The sequence below is a fragment of the Cibotium barometz genome, chromosome 40 (assembly GCF_041138505.1).
Source record: "Cibotium barometz isolate CiBa-2024 chromosome 40, ASM4113850v1, whole genome shotgun sequence".
Classification (NCBI taxonomy): Eukaryota; Viridiplantae; Streptophyta; class Polypodiopsida; order Cyatheales; family Cibotiaceae; genus Cibotium; species Cibotium barometz.
In genome coordinates this window covers 40,019,834-40,041,186 of record NC_141085.1, presented here as the reverse complement: position 1 = coordinate 40,041,186, position 21,353 = coordinate 40,019,834, and the positions used below count along the sequence as shown (strand labels likewise).

The window sequence follows — 21,353 nt, the reverse complement described above, 5'->3', positions numbered from 1 at the left end:
ATGTCCCTTCTATGCTTGTCAGCAGCCATCTTATGCTTATCCTGAGATCTTGCAATGGCTGTCCGCACCTGACCAAAGGCAACATCCAAGTCACAAACATATTCATCAGCTGCAAAAATCTCATCCTTAGTACGAAGGATGGGTGGCAATACCACTCTGCCATAAATAATCTCAAACGGAGCCTTTCCTGTGGAAGCATGGATTGTATTGTTGTAGGCAAACTCAACAAGTGGAAGATACTTCTCCCATGCAGTCTTTTGATCTGCCACATCATAACATTTCAATAAATCCAACACAACTGAATTTGCAGCTTCACTTTGGCCATCCGTTTGGGGATGATAAGCTGATGAAAACTCAAGTTTAGTACCCATATTATCAAACAAAGCCCTCCAAAATAGGCTTGTAGTCCTGGGATCTCTATCCCCAACAATGGATTTAGGCATACGGACGCAAATCCTTCACCACACATAGGCAATTATCCTTCATAAGATAACCCTCGTTGATAACATAAGAGGCATGTGAATGACCAGCCATCAAATCAGTCCATATATGGCAAAAATCAGCATCCAAATGATACAAATCTCTCATAGCAGATAGGTCTCCATGAGAGGCCACTGAGACTGCAGCAACATAAGGCCTCCTAGATAGTGCATCGGCCACCACATTTTTCTTTCCTGGGGTATGCACAATTTGAAAATGAAACATGGAAAGAAAATTTGCCATTCTCATCTGCTTCTCTGAAAGCTTGGTTTGATATAGAAAGTATCTCAAGCTTTGATGATCTGTCTTGACTACAAATTCAGCCCCAAGAAGGTAATGTTTCCAAATCTTTAAGGCGTGAATTACAGCCAAGAGCTCTTTCTCATAGATATCCATATGAAGCTCAACATCATGCAAACGACGGCTCTCGTATGCAACTGCATGCCCTTCTTGATTTAGGACAGCTCCTATGCAATCACCACAAGCATCACATTCAACCACGAATGACTTATGCAAGTCAGGAACAATCAATACTGGACCACATATGATCGCATGCTTGAGCTGCAAGAAAGCATCCTGTTCCTTTGAAGTCCATTTGAAAGCAGTTTTCTTCTTCGTGAGATCATGTAGAGGAGTGGCAATCATAGCAAAATGCCTTATGAAACGCTTGTAGTACGAACATAATCCCAGAAAACTACGTACTTGATGTACGTTTTGCAATTTGGGCCAATTCCGAATGGTCTCTATCTTTGCAGGATCCATTGTAACTCCATCTTTGGATACAATATGACCCAGATAATGAATCTCTGAAAGGAAAAACTCACTTTTCTTGGCATTGACGAAAAGTTTATGCTTCTGCAACTCTTCGAACACTGTGACCAAATGAGTTCTGTGTTCCTGTTCATTCTTGGAGAAAACCAAGATATCATCAAAGAAGACTCCTGTGAACTTGCGATGGGGTCGGAATATCCTATCCATCATACGATTAAAAGTAGCAGGAGCATTGGTGAGACCAAAAGGCATTACCAAGAATTCATATAATCCGAAGGCTGTCCTGAATGCAGTCTTATGGACATCTTGTGGCACCACGCGTATCTGGTGATAACCACTCTTCAAATCAAGTCTGCTAAAACAAGCCGAACCATCAAGCTTATCCAAGATATCATCAATACGTGGAATAGGAAATCTGTTCTTGATGGTAAGCTTGTTCAAAGCTCTATAGTCTACACACATACGGAATGATCCGTCCTTCTTTTGAACAAGAAGCACAGGAGAGCAGTAAGGTGAGGAACTGGGCTGAACCAAACCTTTCTCTAAAAGCTCGTTTACTTGCTTCATGATTTCTTCTTGTTGTGCAGCACTCACTCGGTATGCGGGTTTGTTAGGAGGAGAACTACCTGGCACAAGATCTATACGGTGATCTTTGGGCCTTTGGGGAGGTAATTCACCTGGCAACGAGTCAGCAAAACAGTCGTTGAATGCATTAAGAAAATTCAGCCTATCAATAGATATAGCATCCACATTTTGATGATTTGGCACAAGACTATCACGCACAAAAACCAAGTACGCTGAAAGACTCTTTTTCATTGCTTTATTAATTTGGATGTGTGATACAACTGGGATGGAATCCCCTTCTTTGCCAGCATCAATAAAATGCATGCGGCCTTTATGCATAAAAGAAATCATATTGGACTTGTAGTCTTTGCGGGGCTCAAGCCTATGGTGCCACGGCTTGCCCAACAATACATCACATCCATTCAGAGGAGCAACTAGGAAATGCTCATTATCAAGGTAGCCCTGGATATGGATGCGCAACTTCCCTATCAAAGGGGTAACCTGCACCTCTTTACCAATAAATGCAGCTTTGGCTTCAATCTGAGGTCCCATGTTTTCAACCTCAATACCCAATGCAGCTGCCATTTGCATAGAGATGAAATTGTCAGTTGCACAGTCATCAAACATGAAGAGTGCGGGCTGATCCTTGATTTGCCCCCAAGCCTTGCAAACCATATGCTCTTTTGCATCATGACCTGTATTACCTTGCACATCAGGAACTGCATGTACATTAGCTTTGGTGTGCTTGTCCTCGTGCTTTGATTTGCGATCTGGGCATTGACGAAACATGTGGTCTTTGCTACCACAAGAAAAGCATTTTCCATCCTTGGCATATTGCTCTCTTTGCTCCGGGGTTAATCCGAATTTGTTCTTTCTTGGGCCCTGTTCTTTAGATGTGGTATTTTCAGCTTTACCACCCTTGTAAGGCTCCCGGAAGTTCTTTTTAGGTGGCTGTCCACCCTTTTGCTGATTTGGGACAGCCTTGTCCTTCCCCTTGGAACCTCCTTGATCCTGCTTAATCTTGAGCACCAATTGCTCCGTAGCAAGAGCAGAAGCTGTGAGTTGTTGCAACGTATGTTTTGGGTGCAATTCAATACCCGATCTATATGCTGGTTGCAGTCCAGAACGAAACTTCCTCTTTCTTTCATCCTCTGTGATTTGCATGAAGGGAGTCACTTCCAGCAACACTTTCCAGAATTTGTTAACATACCGTTGCACACTCTCATTATCTCTTTGTTCCAGCTTGTCCCACTTTTGAGTGAGAGTTTGCTCTGCATTGCGTGGCAAAAACTGAGCATAAAATCTATCCTTGAATTCCTTCCAAGTAGAAATGGGATCCTTGGTGATCTTTTCAGTGATCCACCAATGGGCAGCAGTCCCTTTCAAAAACATGCTAGCATGGTGTACCTTTGACTTTTCTGTGAAATCCTCATCGCTAAAAGCAATGTCGAACTGTGCCACAAATGCTAACACCTTAGAAGCATCATGTTCACCATGAAAGACATCAAATTTGACAGATTTATCACCTGCTTTGAATTCCTTGAGCTTCCTGGCATGAGGCTCATGGTCTTCTCTTTTTCTTTTCCCCTTATCCAAGGGGGCAGCCCTGTCTGCATGGGCTCCATGGGCCATCATAGAAGCTTCATGGGGCACGGTGGCATGTGCTCCACGAACTCGAAACTCAGATGCATGTGACTTACCTTCATATGGCATTGTCTCTCCATGAGACAACTCAGAAGGCAAAATTTTTCTGGAAGTAGACCTGTCACCATGAGATACATGTCTTGCATGCATGTGACTTTCATGCCCTCCATGATCACTGGCATACATATATCTATCAGGCTTTGTGCCTTGTGGAGAGGATGCATGTCGAGAGGTGACAGTCACCTCTTCCTTTTGCATAAAAGATTTCAGCCTTTGGGATGCGGGATCTCCATGCTTCAAACGAGGTGGATTTCTGAATTTCAGCTCTCCGTCATCCCCCTCTTTGATATCACCTTTGCGAAGGAGATAGGCAAGTGCCAACTCCCTTGGTTTCTTGCCCACTTCACGAGCCATTGATTCAAAAGTTACATCAACCATAGCATCAGCCTTCCTGGCTTCAATAGCACTTTGCAGATGTGGATCTTCATGCAAGAACTTTAACTCTTGCTCTTGAGCCTGCAAAAGTTTTCTCATATGTTTCATTTCAACCCTCATAGCATCAGGCTCTTGTTCAAGCATAACTATCTTTCCTGGAGACAGTTGACCCTTGGATTCACTATCCATAACCCTTTCAAGGGGCTTGTGTCTTCCTCGTAGGGCATCAGACCCACGAGAGGCACTAGATGGACCCCTCGAATTAGGCACTTCCAAAGGGTTGCCTTGGCTGTCAGCGGGATATCCAGTACACAGGTTCGTTTCCCCACTAGGAAGAGGGAAACAACCGTGCTCTGATACCAATGAAACCGATCCCGTCAAGTGGGAAAGACTCCGTTGGACACCCACACGCTTAATAGCACAACTTTAAAACCACAAATTTGAAATGGACAACTTAAAACAACTTGAAATTTAAATGAAATGAAATGGAAAGATGGACACCAGCACTGGGGCCGGAACGGGCCGACCCCCCCCTCAATATATGATATATTTATTGGGAGTATTTAATAAATACAATGCTCCATGGGTTCCAAGAACCAGATAATGTCCATGTACATATGAAAACAGTACCAAACAAATAGGCTCGAATTTTGATGTAGAAGCTCGAAGCAGAACGACCACTAGTGTGGTCCAATCTCTACGGTCCTGTGCTTTCACTGGACTCCGCGGAGAGCGCCTCACTGGTGTTCCGAGACCACGCACAAACAGGCGCTCTCGTACTAACGCCTGGCTCTCCCGATCTCAGCACCTTTGGACCAAGGTTCTCCAAGAGAGCTTGGACAACCCGGCACCGAACGGGTGTTGGCCGAGCGGGATGAATCCCTTATCAGATTTAAACATAAAATACTTTATTGAAATCTGAAATTCACTTACTTGTAGATGGTTGATAGAAAACCAATACTCGTGGTATGATGAAGCCACCCAGGAGATGCGTAGTCCCCTTGTAGAACGCCAGTGGAGAAGAGATGGCAACTTGCAGCCACCGGCCTATAGAGTATCGTTTGCGGGAGTGCACACACACTCGGTGGACAGGCGCCTGCTGAAGCTAGAACGCTGCTTGCATGAGAGGGACAGCAGCCTGTGAGGTGGAAGTGCAGGTTGTTGGAGAGAACATGCGCAGCCACCAACAGTAGGTGCTGCAGCCGTCAGGTAGTAGTGCACAGCAGCCTGACTATTAAGGTACAGTTGCTGTACAGGGGAAGACAGCCGCCTGTTGGAGAGGAAAGAAAGGGCAGTTTGCTAGTGAAAACACGCAGCCTACAGGACCAAGGGATTCGCCTGCAGAGAGCAGCGTATGCTGTATGGAGGTGGCCGCCTGCAGCAATGTTTATATGTGTGAAGCGCACCTGCAATCAACACTAGCCGCGTGTAGAAGAGGAGGTGCAGCCAGCAACAGAGGAAACAGAAGCAGTCATTGTGCAGGGAAGGCAGCCAGCCGCCTGGGAAACGCAAGCGAAGAGAAGATGGTCGCCGGTTTCTCAACGCAAGAAGGTGACCGCCGGTTTTTTTTTTTCACGTGCAAGAGTGGAAGCGATGATTATTTACGCTTGATGGAGAGAGTCTTTTTTATAAAAATTAAGGTGAAGTTACAACTAGAGATTTCCACGCATGCATGTGGGGGGAGTTTGGGTAGGTGACCATGCCCACCCCCACACTCACTTAAGTGGGGCTCCCCACCTTGGCCCCCAAGTGGGTGCCCAAAGGGGGTGCCCACATTTAAGTGAATGTGAACACCTAACGTTATAAAATAAAAGGTTAGAATATGAAGCATTAAAACAATATGTGCGACATACTTACCACCTGTTCACATGCACCAAAACTCATCAGAATACAGAGCAGACTTCACGACTCACTGGCAGGCGTCCCCGCTCAGTAAGTAACACGTCAAGCAGGCAAACACACAAATACATGTCATGCGAAAACAGTTTCAAACATGCAAAATATGTGTGCATGTGCAAATAGTAACATGGACATATCTCCCGTTCATGGAACAAGTACAAAATATCTGTCGGCACAAAACTGGCACGACATAAAAACATAAAAACCTGGTCTTCCTATGGAGTGACAGTCCCATAGGTAAGACACAGTTCCAGGCACGAGTCTCCCTATGGTGTGACAGTCCCATAGGCAAAACACGGCACGAATACTGGTTCTTCCATGGCGTGACAATCCCATGGGTCGAACACAGTCCAGGTCATACACGGGTGGCACTGGTCTGGCTCCCGTCCATACGACACCATCCTGCTAACACACGGGTGGCACCCCTCTGGCTCCCGTCCATGTCAGCAAAATACTGGCCTCTTCACACGAGACACCGGCCTGGCCTCAAGTGAACGAGACGCAAAAACTGGAGATGGACCAAATGGTCGGCCAATTGGTGACACTCCCAGAAAGAAGAATGAAGTGGTTAATGCGCTTTCCCAAAGGCCTCAAGTGCCTGCTATTACCGTAGCCTATCATCAAGATCTCTTAGATATGCGTGACGCGTATCACACATATGATGATTTTCAGCATATATGGGCTGATTTGTAGCAAGGTAAACCTGCCCCAAACTATTCCATACATGATGGATATTTGATGATGCAAAATCGTCTCTGTGTGCATAAAAATTTAAGGCAAAAGGTGTCGGAGGAATGCTATACACCACCTTATGCAGGACATAAGAGGAATTCTTGCCACTACATATTCTTTGAAGAAGTACTTTTTTTGGCTACAGATGCGTAAAAACATTGATGATTATGTATGCCTATGTTTGGTTTGCCAGAAGGTCAAATTTGACAAGCATAAGACTCCAGGGTTGTGTCAACCACTGCCGATCGTTTTGAGAGTATTGCCATGGATTTTATTATGGATCTTCCAAAAACGCAGCAAGGGAATGATGCTATTTGGACTATTGTGGATAGCCTCAACAAACAAGCACATTTCATTTCAGCTGGAAGGCCATAAACATATGGTGAAGATATTTTTGGCCCAAATCTTCAAGCATCATGGCATGCCAAAGACGATTGTGGGGGATCATGATCCTCGCACCACTAGTCTTTTTTGGTGCGCTCTATTTGATAATATGGGAAATAAATTGATTTCTCCTCTACTTATCATCCACATAGACGGATGGGCAAAGTGAAATTGCAAATTCAGCAGTGCTTGATTTGTTGAAATCTTACGTCTCTGATTGCAAGTCAGACTGGGAGAAGTATTTACCACTTGTTGAGTTCGCTTATAACCATACGGTGCATACTTCCACGGGTAAGGCACCCTTTGAAATTCTTTATGGCAAAGTTGTTTTGTCTCCTATTCTACGCACCAAGGATGAAATATTTGCAAGAGATCAATATGTCAGGGATTTGGATACTGCCTTTTCACAGGTCAGGACAGCCATACAGAGATCCCAATTAAAGCATAAGAAAGTTGCATATAAGCATCGGAAACAGTTGCAATTCAAGGAGGGTGATTGGGTTTTATTAAAATTCCAAAAAGCTCGCCTCCGTAAGAAGACAGGCAAAGAGGCAATATATCTGAAGCTATTTTGCAGGTACTATGGACCGTTTCAGATCTTGGAAAAGATCAATGAGGTAGTTTTTCGATTGGTGTTACCAGATCATTGTTGGATACATAATGCCTTTCATATCACTCTTGAAACCGTATGTTTGGTCATGAGCCAGTGGAATCGGTAGCGGAGGACCAACCTGAGATTGATGAATTGGAAGAGATCCTACAGCCTGAGCAGATCGTCTTTCACAAACAACAAAAAGCGTTTGGTGGCAAGCTTGTTCGTAGATATCTTGTCAAATTCAGAAACTACCCAGTCCTTGATACGAAGTGGGTTGATGAGGCTTACTCTAAGGAGTGCCCGGATCTCCTTTTTTTTTTTTTTTTTCCCAGAAAAGATCCTTTCATTAGTTATGTAAAAAACGCCCGTAGGGCTACAAAAGAGATCTCTCCTGCTCCTAACAGAGTCTCCTGCTCCTAACAGAGGAGTGCCCGGATCTCCTTACTACATATATGGATGCTTTTCTGTTCTTGGCAACTTATTAGAAGCCGAGGGAGATGTCACAATCCTCTGGAGAGCTGTGACATGCGGAAGGATTTCTAGGATGATCTTTTGGAAGTATCCAAGAGCATGATGGGCTCACTCATGGAAGGGTGGTACCCTTGGTGAGTATGTGAACTCATGGAAAGGTGGTAACCGTGGTGAGTTATGTGAACTCATGGAAGGGTGGTAACCCTGGTGAGTATGTGAACTCATGGAAGGGTGGTAACCTTGGTGAGTTATTTGAACTTATGGAAGGGTAGTTGCTTTAGTGAGTACTTAGATCTTGCATGGGTGGTGCCCATGGTCGCGACTATTTTGGTGTACAAGATGGAAAGTTGGGAGATTTAATCCAAATCATGGTGCGATGTGTGACTTGTTTTGTTGCCTGGACATTGCTTGGTATTTTGCCTGTGAATTTCCATGGGCATCAGGGATGCTTGGACACCCCGTTGATGCGTGTGTGCACACCTTTTTGGGACTAAGGCGGTGATTTTGTGTTTTGTAGGTGGTAAGTGCTTAACTCTATTTAAATATTATTGCTTTTACTAAAGTGTATGGTTACAAGTTCAAACTCATTAATATCTGGGCAGACAAAGTTATAAGTGAGTTCACATCACGGTGGACTATAATAATGTACTCAGGCCAATTATTAGTGATGGGCACCCGGGCATATGGTTTAAATCCCATGAGTTGCTAAAAAAGGCTGGTGGAGGTCAATGAGTGATAGTTGAAGTGGTGAAGGTGTTTGCCTAGGACCAAGAGGTCTTGGGCCCCCTGGTCACTTCTTCTAAAGAGAGCACAAGGCTGTTAGACAGCTTACACAGGTGTCATAGGGCTGGCTGGCTGCTTCTACATTTGCTATAGGGCTGGTCGACTTTCTCTTTTGCTAGCCTATGGCTGATCGGTTTTGCTCACTGATTCTGGCTGGGCGATAGGTTCTATTAATCTTTTTGGGGCTGGCTGAGTGCTCGGGAGGTTGCGACAGAGCTGGTCAACACTCTCTCCTCCTTCCCTACAGGTTGGCTGAATTGTTTTCAGCACAAAACAGGGTTGGATATCAAGAGTTTCACTGGAGGGAAGAGATACAGGATTTGCCTGGCAGCTACATTGCTCACAGGTTGCTGAACGAACTGTTTTGGGCCTGTTTCGGGACTGTTTGGATAGAAAATAGGCTGTATCCAGCCATGAAGACTGAAGAATGTCGTTCCAAGCAAGCTTGGAGAACTCATCTATCCGGTGGAACCTTCGGGTGGCGAGGAAGCTTGAAACATAGTTGGCTGTGTGAACAGCTGTGTGGGAGAGTGCTAAGCTAGAGGGTGTACTTGGGTGGGCTTGACAAGTGGCCGAAGGTATTCAAGAGAGCAATTGGTGACTGCTTTGCCTTGGGTTGGTGACCGTGGGCGTGTTTACTTTCTTGTATTTCACTGATTTGGATAAATCTGGTGTGGACGGTGGAGTATGATCTCCCGAGCACTTACATCTTGTACAAGAGAATACTCTGTTGGTAATAAAGATACCTTGCGGGGGGGATGGGGCTGACCCAACCTCAGCCCCTAGTTTTGTGTCATGTGCAAGGTTATCTTTTGGTGTTTCTAGGATGTATATTTGTGACAGATGTATTGGAATATGCTTATGATGTGATGGATGCTGGATGTATGCTGTGTTTTGGCAATTAGTTTCTGTATTCACGCGCCTGCTTGTGACACTGACCATGGAGGGTATGAATGATATCGAGCGAGATGCTCCAGATGGACTCCGCTGGCAGGGTGAGGGTGCCTTCGATGGCTTCGCTGCATGGAGCTCTTGAGATGTGCCATCATCCATGCAACTATACTACTGCAAATATCCCATCGCTGGCTAGAACCTGGAGTCCATTGACCAGTATGTGGAGCTCGAACTGGCATTGCAGAAATACGAAGGTGAGAGATGTGAAGGGCTAGTCCCCCACGCTCCATGACGGCCGTGGCTTTGGTCGCCCAAGCAACTATGTCCCACGTAACAATGTGGGAGGGGGCAGGGTCCATAGTTAAGATGTGTGGGATCCTATGCCAAACCTACTGAGCCTTTAGGCAATCCCAAAGACAATGATGCTAGGACTCCTAGGGATGGTCACATCTCGGACATAATGCTGGCCTACCACCAATGGCCCACCAAGTGCCAACTGCCAAGCTCCTATGTGCCAGCTGCCACATAAAGAGAACGATCTTTCGCGGCTGAAAACTATCCCACAGAGAAAGTGCGGAAGGAGTGCTAGTGCTACGACTGGTTCTGCTGCAGTGCCCTCAACCTCTAGCATGTGAATCCTACGGCCCAACAATGCAGTGTGTGCAAAAAAGGGGGTACCAAGAGTCTCCTCACTGTCCTCTGGATCATGCCATGTCCACTCCCCCAGGTCCCGCTAAAAACACGTGAGAGGCCGACCCTCCCAAATCCACAAACGCTAGAGTCTCTCTCTGGCCACCTTGGCGTGTGGAGGGTCAATGTGCCAATCATGTGCATGGAAACCAATCACCCTCACTCTCTGCAAGGTGCATCCCTTGAAATCCTTCAAGGGGGGCTTTGCTTTGTCAAGTCTGCCATGAGGTCCAATAGAGAAGGCAAGTAGGGCGGGGGTCTCATCCGCGCCATGAATTGCCAAGAGTATATCATGCCTGGTGAACACTCCCAGCCATTGCGGGGGAGGACGGTCTAGTATCGGGGCCAGCCACTCTAGAGGGATGGAAGTGTCGATGTTGGCTCTGTTTGTCCATACCTCCAATCCTAGTAAGGCCCCTCTCTTGGGCCTCTGGGGCAGTTCTCTGAATTTAAGTCAATCTCTAAGTGACCTAGCGGGCGAGCCCCAAGCGTTGCCACTGGGCTGACAGACGAGGGGATTCTAGATTAGAGGGTGTCGAAGAAGCTCCTCGGAGGCTACTGGATCTGATTGCCAAAGGACCGGCGTGAGATGATCCCAAGCACACAAGAGACTGGCTGCAAATTTGTTCTCAATTGCTGGGCTAAAGCCACGAGCCCGCATCGTCGTGAAAATCCATCTCGTGCTCTGAGTCCAAGGGCCTCCTAGAATCAGGGTGCAAACTAAGATCCTAGCTAGGAGGAAGTCCTTCCAGGGCACAGCTGTGAATGGAGGGGTCGAAGATGCCCAGGCCCCTTTGCGTCTCAGGTTGAATGATCACTCTCTAGGCCACCTTGGCTTGGGCAAGCCTCCCATTGCGGCCAACCCATAGAAAGTTGTGGATCAACTAGTTATGGAACATGACCAATACAAGCCCAAGAGAACGCCAAACAAGAGGCGATGTACCACATGGTGGCGAGAAGAACCTCGTTCGCCACCACAACCCGGCTGATTGAAGAAAGCCTGGCTGAACTCCAAAATAGCAGCTTTTTCCAAACTGCAGCTTTTTTTGACTGCTCAAAAGGAGAGGAGCTAGTTGTTGCTCAGGGGAGATATCAATGCCCACCTAACATCCAAGATAACGAACTGGAGTGCCCTTCGGGATCCATTGAAAAGCCTCAACTGGACGCCAAGTTGGTGGGTGATGAGCCAACCTAAAATCCGCACGACTTGTGTCAGTTGATCTGCGATGCTCCAGATGCACAACAGAAAATCTCCATATCTTTAGAGGCTCCCCTCGTCCCCAGCTAGGTATGTTGTGTCATCGGCCAACTCGGAATTAAGCAACTGCTCTTCCGCGCGGAAGATGCAGTCCCTGGAGCTCGGTCTCCTGGGCAGAGAGAGAACTACTTATGGCCTCAGCTACAAACAGGAAGAGATAAGGTGCTAGAGGGTAGCCCTGTCGGACCAAGTGAGAAAGTAGAAATGTATCGCCTCTGGCTCTCTGAATAAGAACTTGGTTGTGTGAAGCCGAGTAGAGTCCCGGAACACCTCGGACCCACTCCCTCATAAATCCCATTGTGCCCATCATCCCCTCTAGAGCCCCAATCTACTCTGTCATGGGCTTTCTCCAAATCAAGAAGGAGAACAATAAGATCCTGCTGACGCATCCTGTTGAAGCGGTTGCCTACCAGAAAGTGAAGATGTTGTCCAGAATGCTCCGATCGTGTATGAAACCCATCCGTGTCCCATTTATCAAGGCGGGGAGAAAGGGCTGATGGCCTTGGCCAGAATTTTGTAGGCGGTCCCTAGGAGGGTAAACCTGGACACCACCATAATGATATGCAGAGGTGTGGCCAACATTGCATGCTACATGACATTCCTCATACACAGTATAGACCACCTCTGTAGAGGTATGGCGCAACGTTGCATGCTACATGATATTCCTCATTCACAGTATAGACCACCTCTGCAGAGGATTGATACTACTTGGGAGCTTATTGCCAGTATCACAGCTTGGAAGATTTGGAGGGCCATATGCACAAGGTTGAGGACACTCAGAAATACGACATTCAATGCATTTTTACCATATGGGGAGATATTATTCAAAATCTTATGGCCACATGGGCTCGTATACAGGGACCATCCAGATCTGCACAAGCAAAGTGCATTGCTTTCATGAGGGAGTGGGATGAAGGATTCCTTTTTTCAAGGACCCCCACAGGACTCTCTTGGCACCTTTGTATCCCATATTGGTTGAGAGCACCCTACATTTTGGGATGAGGTCCTGTTTTGTTCCGGCTTCCAGCTGTGATTTTTTATGGTGTATTCATACTTAATAGAAGTCTCCTTTTTGCAAAAAAATAAAATTAAATGATATTTGTCAATAATATCTTCTAATTTTATCTAAAATAACATCTTTTGAAATTGAAGGCAGGCCAATTGAGAACCTTTCCTTATTTATTTTTAGGATTTAAACAAATATTTTTTTACATATCTTCCTTTGCATGATACTGATTCTGATGTTATGCTTTTGTCTGCGTGTAACAGGCACTTTGTGTGAACTCATGCTCCCCAGAGCAAGTAGTTGTGGCCAGCAATCGAAAGGTATGCTCAAAACATTCGTTTAACCTTTTCCTCCCTTTAACAGTCTGAGCTTGCTGTACTCGCACTGTGAAGAGGGTTTAAGATTGTTTGCCTTCTGTATGAAATGCAGGGGCTTATATACCTTGACTTGAGTACGGGAAAAAGATTTTCAAATACCGAGAACAATCTTTGGGGTCAAGCGGAGTGGCCACGAAATGGATGGGCAAAGTCAGAGTCGACTCCAGTGCCAACTTTTGTCTCTCCAGGAGTGGGGTTAGGAAGCAAAGAGGGCCCAGGTCTGGGTCTAGGGGGAGCTACAGTGGGCATAGGGATGTTGACAACTGCGGGGAAGGAGTCCTCCTTCAAGGGTGCCGGTGTCGGTATTCCAGGGTATGGAGGTGTGGGTGCTTTTGGCCTTGGATGGGATGATTGGGAAGAATTTGATGGCATTGTTGATCCTCTTGCTACAATGGAGAACGTAAACACCCAAGCAATGGATGCACACCCACTGCGGCCACTTTTCTTGGTTGGATCACGCAACACGCATGTTTACCTCTGGGAGGTATGAAGCCTATCTAGTCATTAAAAATAAAGTAAAATTGGTGGTGATCTTGATGACGTGGTGTTATTCTTGTTAGCATGTCCAGTGTCCTCTTTTGTTGACTATACACAGGTCTTGAATGGTCAACCTTGCTGAAAAGCTTAGTTAACATTGGTCAATTACTGGTTAGTCCAATTCAAAGGTCCATCACGTAAATCAGGTCAACCTTGGCCAAATATGCTGAGATCTGTTGAGAACCTGGTCAGAATTTTTCCAAGAAGCATTCAAAAAGCACCGAGTATCATTTACAAGATGCCTTATATGGTGGTGTTGTGCGTGTTTCGAAATACATTTGCACTTCAAATTTCCGGTTAAAAATGATCAAGTGATTGTTTGGGCACCTGCATTTCCCACCCACTCAGGATTCTTGAAACTTCCTCTAATGCTTACACCTCACCCCACCCCGCCCTGCCCCGCCCCCTCCCTTTCCCTGCCCCTCGGCTTATGGACATCTCTTCAGAAAGCAATGGTAGCTTCTCTCTCTCTCTCTCTCTCTACTACTTACATAGAGACACACCCGAGCCCAGAGAGGGGGCTACCCAAAGTAGAGGGTTATCAGTGGGAGTCTACACATAGGGGGACCACACGGCGGAGCACATCGAGAGGATCTGGAGGTATAGTGGTACTCTTCAGGCGAGAGCTACGTGAGCGCCTACGGGTGGTAGCACGTGACCAGGAGGCTAGATACATGTGGAGGTATAGTGGTACTCTTCAGGCAAGAGCTACGTGAGCGCCTACGGGTGGTAGCACGTGACCAGGAGGCTAGATACATGTGGATCAGACTGCAGCTCTCGGCAGACAGGGTGTTATACATTGCTCTATGCTACTTCTCTCCTAGAGGATCGAGATATGCCATGACAGCAGAGGAGGAGAGTAGAGAGGGAGGAGGAGGAGGACACAGGGCCATTGGGAGAGTCACCATATGCAGCCCCTTCAGATGAGATCATACACTACTCCGACCTGGGGGAAGTCCTCCTTATGGGGGACTTCAATGCACGGACACAGAGCCGACAGTGCAACATTTATGATTTCGAGCACCCCGAGGTGATGCACACACTAGAGGTGGAGGACACGGGAGCTTGCAGGGTGTCAGAGGACATGGGGCCGGATAACACCAGATATGGTCATCACTTACTTGAGTTGGGAGCCCGACACCATCTCGTTATTTATAACGGGATGAGACAGTGGCAGGATTCAGGAGCACTGACATGCTTTCCACAGTCAGGGGGAGGTAGCACAGTGGACTACATCATGGGGTCCATGGAGACCACACAGGCAGTGACATCTTTCACCATCCCCTCCTGTCCTATCGGTGCGGATCACATGTACCTCTTGCTGTCACTGGCAAGCTCCACACCAACACCCACACAGGCATCACATACCACTTTCTACTTCACCCATGACCTGCCAGACATATATGAGCATCATGTATATGACGGGCTACTCCAGATGGATCCCCTGTCACCTCTAGACACACTCACCACTCAGATGTCATCTCTACTACATACGGCCGCCACCCGTAGCTTCCCCCATCATACACACATTGCACACACAGATAGATCTGAGAGCATGCCCCAGAATCGGTGGTATGATGATGAGTGCAGAGAGCTATACAGACACCTCCGTGCCTAGAGAGCACTGGGGACCATTACACAGAGACAGGCGAGCCGACAGATACAGACCCTCACACGCCGTAAGAGGCGTGCATATGAGGAGGCACAGTACTGGGATATATTCCACCTACTCATGAGCAGAGATATATACCACCTACTCATGGCGCAGGATGAGAGAGCCTCGCCCTCGTACCCCGATTGAGGATCCACACACATGGCACACATATGCAAAGAGCCTCTACCATATCCCTCAGCAACCGCCCATACCACAGCCACAGGAGCCCCGCCCTACCACCACCTCTACTTTCTTTACCGCCTCAATGGTAGAGAGAGCTATCCGCCGGTTAGAGCATGGGAGATCGGCTGACCACACAAGTATACAGAGTGAGCATCTTATTTATGCAGCTGACACACTGGCACCCTTTGTTGCTCACCTCTTTAATAGGGCACTAGTGGAGGGCCTACCAGCTGAGTGGACTATGCACACCATCGTGCCTCTCCACAAAGCGAGAGACATGCTAGACCCCAGCAACTACAGGACTATCTTGATTGGCCATACATTGGCCAAACTTTATGGCGCAGTGCTCGAGGCAGAGTTGAGCTCATATGCTGAGGAGGAGGGATTGCGAGCACGAGGGCAGGCTGGATTCCGACGAGCTTTCTCCACTATTGACCATATATTCACTCTGAGATGTCTGATTGATGAGGCTAGGGCGCGGGAGAGGAGATTATATTGCTGCTTTGTGGATTTCCGCAAAGCATTTGACACGGTGCCATGGGAGAGACTCTTCCAGCACCTCCAGTCATTGGGGATCCCATCAGAGATAGTTTGGGGCATCTATGCTTCATATGAGCAGATCCTCGGGCGCATACGATGCCCCGGGGGGCTATCTGATGTTATTGCTAGCGCCATAGGTGTGAAGCAAGGATGCCCACTCTCTCCTACACTGTTTGGGCTATACATTGATGAGGTGGCTGACTTCATTGTTCACGGTGGTGGGGATGGGGTAGACATCTAAGGTACCACAGTCCACATTATGCTATATGCAGATGATATTATTTTGGTCTCTGAGTCGCGGATGGGACTACAGCATCATCTCCATGCACTCGATGACTTCTGCACCACAGAGGGGATTTACAGTGAACCTTGGGAAAACCAAGGTCATGATTTTCCACACCTCAGGGCCGGTTCGACGACAGGCCATCTTCACACTAGCAGGAGGACAGGTAGAGGTTGTAGACTCATATGTGTACTTGGGGATTACATTTGCGACTCCGCTAGGAAGATTTACTATGGCACAGGCAGCCAGGGATAGACTCACACGAGGGTATGCAGTTAAAGAATCCCAAGTCATTTGATGATGCAGTTAGGGTTGCTAGGGAAAAGGAAGGCAAGATTTTGAAGCAGATGGAGAAGGGTATTTATCCGTATGAAGGTGTTGTGTCTGCAAGGGATATGCAGGTAAATTTGGTTGAGGTGGATAAGAGTCCTATGCAAAGTTTGATTAGACAGGAGCCTCAAAGGCCTATATAGGTGCAAAGGGGGATGTTCTATATGCCTTCTGATTTTTTTCCAAAGTCTTTTAAGCATGTGCAGGTGAATGAAAAGCAGGATGAGGAATCTGGGTCAAGGTGAAGGAGACTTTTGCAGATGAGGAGTTGTCAGTGGATTCTTCTTTGGATTTGGACGTCATGGCTGTACATGACAGTGATTTGGAAGGTCCTATTAATGATCATTTGCATTTGGATCTGGATGATATGCATGCACATGGAAGCAAAGAGGATGATGCCTTGGGATTGACTGATGATAAGAAGGAAGAGGAGCTGGATACAGGATGCTTTGAGGATGATTCTTTGTCAGATTCTACAAGGGAGGAGGATGGGGTAGAGACTTGTGGTGAAGTGAAGATGGTTTGTGATGCGGATATGGAGAGTGTGGAGGAAGATCCTATTATCTTGGATTTTCTTAGACAGCTTGATGATGGTATGGTACCTGCAATGAATGGTATGGATGTTTTTCCATTTGATGCATTAGGTGCTGGGGAGTCTTTGGACGATGATACCAGGGGGGTTGGCAACACTCAAGAAGGTATGCATGTAGATTTGGCTGATAAAGAGCGTTGTGAGGTGAGTATTGTGCTTGAGGATGATATATGGGAAATTGCTAGCCTTGATGAACAGGAGCCAGAGGTGGACATGGATGCAGATATGGTTGAGAGTGTAACTAAGGCTTCTTTACGTGTTGCTGAGATGCTAAAGGCAAAGTCCATGGATGACAAGGGTCCTGAACCAGTTGAGCTGTATGGTTGTGAAGAGATGCCTATTTTACAAGAGCTGGAAGTGCTTGTGGACACTGCTGTTGGAAAGGATGTGGATTTTTGTGTGCATAAAGGTCAAAATGCTGGAACCTGGCCTTCACTGGTGTTGATAAATGGGATGCTAGATGTTGCAATGCCACAGATTTTGAAGACGGGGAGGTTTGTTAGTGGTGAAGTGGACGTAAATGGTTTTGTGGCGGCTATGGTTGATGTTTGGTATGCCGTGATGCAGCCATTGTGTTTAATGGATGTTGGGGAATGGGATGGTGAGTTACAGATGTTTCCTTTTGATCCTGGTGGATAGCTATTGGACTTTATCTTTTTGCTGCTGAGCATGAATGCTCTAGCAGATGGGGGGGTTGGCAAAGTATGTCAGGCGTTTTCCTGAGAGGTGTTTTGGGCTTGTGTATATATGGATGCGTGGTGTGAAGAGTTTGGCCCTGGAATGCGTTGCCAGGTGTACAGGGTGGACGGTTTGGCTGTGGGCTTTTGCAGGCCTGTCTGAAGCGTGGTCTACTGGAGGTTCGCTGGAGGTGGTTTCAGCTGTTCGGCCGTTCGAATTGTGTACGCGTCCCCAAAGAAATGAGTGGGCATTGGAAGGTTGTATTTAAAGGTGAGTGGAGGTATGGGCACTTTAAAGATAAAGGGGCCAGTGTTGCCTTGGACATGGTGTGGAAAGGAAAGGTGGCCATCATTGAAGCTCTAATAAAAAAATAATAATATCCACATGGCCAACTTATAGAAAGGCCACATGGCTGTTTACGATGATACCAGCGTTGGCCAGCACGTGAAGAGAAGGTTGGCGAAGGTGAAAGCTGGCGAGTACAGGCGGTAGCCGCTTTTGAAAGCTGGAGCGGAAGACGAAGAAGGTGCCTTTTGTTGTGTGGCTAGCTGCAGCCACAGGCTCAACTGAGAGCGCAGCTGGAAGCGCAGGGGCTACGAGTGCTTGGGCTAGTGGGAGACGGCGGTGGCTGGGTTTTGAAGCGCTAGTTGGAGTGAAGCACAGCCCGCAGACACAAGGTCTCACTGACCAGTGGGAGAAGGCAGTGACTGGAGCTGGTAACTGAGGTGACAGGCTGGTGTTTTGGTTCTGGGGCGTGGCCGCAGGTCTGCAACAGAGAGGCGCAAGGGGCTTTCGGGTAGCAGCGGCAGGCACACGCAGGGAGGAGGCTTCTTTGGGAGCTGCAGCCAAAAGACGCAACCGCAACGTAGCAGACAGGGCCAGCGTGAGTGAAGCCGTCGTGGCGAAGTGCGGAGGTTGGCTGCAGGCGAAGAGTAGAGGAGCGCAGCCCTTGGAAGGGCCTTTGGTTTTGTGTGGCTAGGCGTAGCCGGAAGCGCCCTGGAGAGGACAGAGAGTGGCCGCTTTGTAGAAAGCGAGGAGGCTTCTTCGGGGAGTTGCAGCCGCCTGCAGGGACTGTGGTCGTGGCGGTGACTGTTCGACGAGAAGAGCCTGTAGGGAAGGTGGCCGTTTTTTCTTGGTGTTGAGCTGGCCGCCTTTGAGGTGGTGTGGAGTCGAAGGGCTAGCGTGGCTAGGCAGAAGCGAGTGTGGAAGCAAAGGGTGGGGCTGAAGGTGTCAGCTATAGTGGCTGGCGACGTGGACAGAGGTGGGGACAAGTGATCGTGCAGAGGCTGGTGGGGCTGATAGCACGTCAAAGACAGAGACAAGGGACAGGTGGTGCTTGGGTTTGTTGAGAGGCTGGCAGAGGGTCAGCACACAGAGAGAGAGAGAGAGAGAGAGAGAGAGAGAGAGAGAGAGAGAGAGAGAGAGAGATGTTTGGGTAGCTGCTGCTGGGGACACACACAGAAGTGATGGGCTGCAGAGAAAGTTGAGGGTTAGCTCGTGGGGCGCCCTCTGAAGAGAGTGAGTGGCCGGGTTCTTTCTAGTGTGGTTGGCACAGCAGGCAGGCGAGAGGTTCGTGGTGATTGAGGATGTGGTGTATCCTCGGCAGTGACAGGTCAGAGTGTTGATGTGTTGCAGTAAATCCAAGTCTGAGTGGCTGGGAGGCTTGGTCGTCGGACGCAAGGTTGCAATTCCTGAGGTGGTGTGGCCGTGGTGGAATTCCCTTGGCAGTAAATCCAAGTCTGAGTGTTTGTAAGCTGTGTGAGTAAGGCTTCTGTGTCGGGAGAAGCTTGTATGAAGTGTTTTCTAGGAATATAAATTGCTGGGTGTTTGCTTGGTCTATGGTGCCCCTGTTTTGTGTTGTCTTTTTGTCATGGGTGGGTGGTGAACTGAGAGAAGTGTTCCAGCCGGTGGCTGGTGGTGCCCCCGTTCGTGTTTGTGTTTCCAAGTTTGGGAGGTGAAGGGCTATAGAGGCAGTGGTTCTTTCTTCTTTTTTTCACCTCACAACGTACTCTACCGGCTCCCCTCGGAAAGTTAATTGAGGCTCAGATCTCGTCACCCATGCCTTTGTGGTGTTAAACACCATAACCTTGGTTTTCCCAAGGTTCACTGTCAGATCTCTATCCGCAGAGAAAGCCTGTAATGCATCGAGGTGTCTCTGTAATCCCTCCGGAGAGTCTGAGAGTAGAACAATATCATCAACATATAACAAGATGGGTATCAACACCCCTGCCAGGCATGCCCCTGGGCCTCCCAATCTGTGTACATAATCAGAGACCGCATCAATGTATAGTCCAAAGAGTGGGCAATAGCGGGCATCCCTGATTCACCCCTATCGTGCTGGTCACCCTATGAGAGAGAGAGAGAGAGAGAGAGAGAGAGAGAGAGAGAGAGAAATGAAATGAAATGATATATTAACGTCCTCAAAAGACCAAAATGACCTATGAGACCAAAAAGGTTACAACAATTGGTGGATCTGATACAATGTCTGTGTAAGAAAAGCTAAAACAACTAAACAACTAACTGAACTGAAACAACAACTATAAGGAAAAGTAAGGTACTAGGAGCTCCTAATGGATAACATCTGGGAAGGAAAACTCCAGCAACAAAGGTAAGCATCATATACATCACTATCCAAAGATGTCTCTCATCGGTCGATGGCGGATATCCTCAATGTCCTCCATGGTGAGTACTCTGACTGGACGTCTCCCATGCCGTGCTAGTATGTTCCTCCATGGTGAGTACTCACCATGGAGGACATTGAGTGGACGTCTCCTCCATGCCGTGCTAGTATGGTCCTCCATGGTAAGCATCATATACATCACTATCCAAAGATGTCTCTCATTGGTCGATGGTGGATATTCTAAATGTCCTCCATGGTGAGTACTCTGACTGGACGTCTCCCATGCCGTGAGAGAGAGAGAGAGAGAAATGAAATGTTATATTAACGTCTTCAAAAGGCCAAAGTGACCTATGAGACCAAAGTTACAACCATGTGACATCTGATACACTGTCTCGAAAAGAAAAGAAAGAACTGAAGTAAGTATCTAGCCCACAATACATCAGTAGGGGGCATCCGGAAGCAGCAACCAGGGAGAGAGAGAGAGAGAGAGAGAGAGAGAGAGAGAGAGAGATTAAGCGTCTACTAAAGACCCAATGGGCCTATGAGACCAAAGTGATACAATAATGTCCATGGCATATCTCATCATGGAATGGAAAATAAAACAGAGAGAGAACATAAACATACCTATCTCACTGGGGTGATACAAAACTGTCCATGGAAACTCATCATGGAATACTAAGAACATAGAAACATGAGAGCAGCATCAGCTCCGAGTAGATGGTATACCACTCTCCAAAATATCAAGCATGGGGCTAATGAGTATGGTCGAGAGGTCTCCCTCAGCTATGTCGCGTGGAAAGGAAGCTCGATGGCAGTGGAGCATGTCCTGGATCTGGAGCTGATGAGGTGATCGTGGCCGACTGCGGAGGGGCCAGGGGCGTCGGGCACGCTGGAGTGAGGGGGCTCAGTCCGAGGTAACTCCTCTAGGGTGAGGTAGGTCCGGAGCAGCTCGT

The 21,353-nt window shown here is 47.5% G+C and overlaps 1 protein-coding gene across 5 annotated transcripts in view; it reads left to right on the top strand.

Moving 5' to 3' along the window:
* The window catches only part of LOC147615494 (transducin family protein / WD-40 repeat family protein), a 275,467-nt gene that overhangs the window by 187,975 nt on the left and 66,139 nt on the right, over positions 1–21,353 (top strand). For all 5 annotated transcript variants that reach the window (XM_086779594.1, XM_086779593.1, XM_086779592.1 and 2 more), the window contains 2 exons: positions 12,870–12,926; positions 13,036–13,467. In XM_086779594.1, the coding sequence (XP_086635720.1) occupies positions 12,870–12,926; positions 13,036–13,467 (489 nt within the window). The remainder of the gene's footprint in view (positions 1–12,869; positions 12,927–13,035; positions 13,468–21,353) is intronic.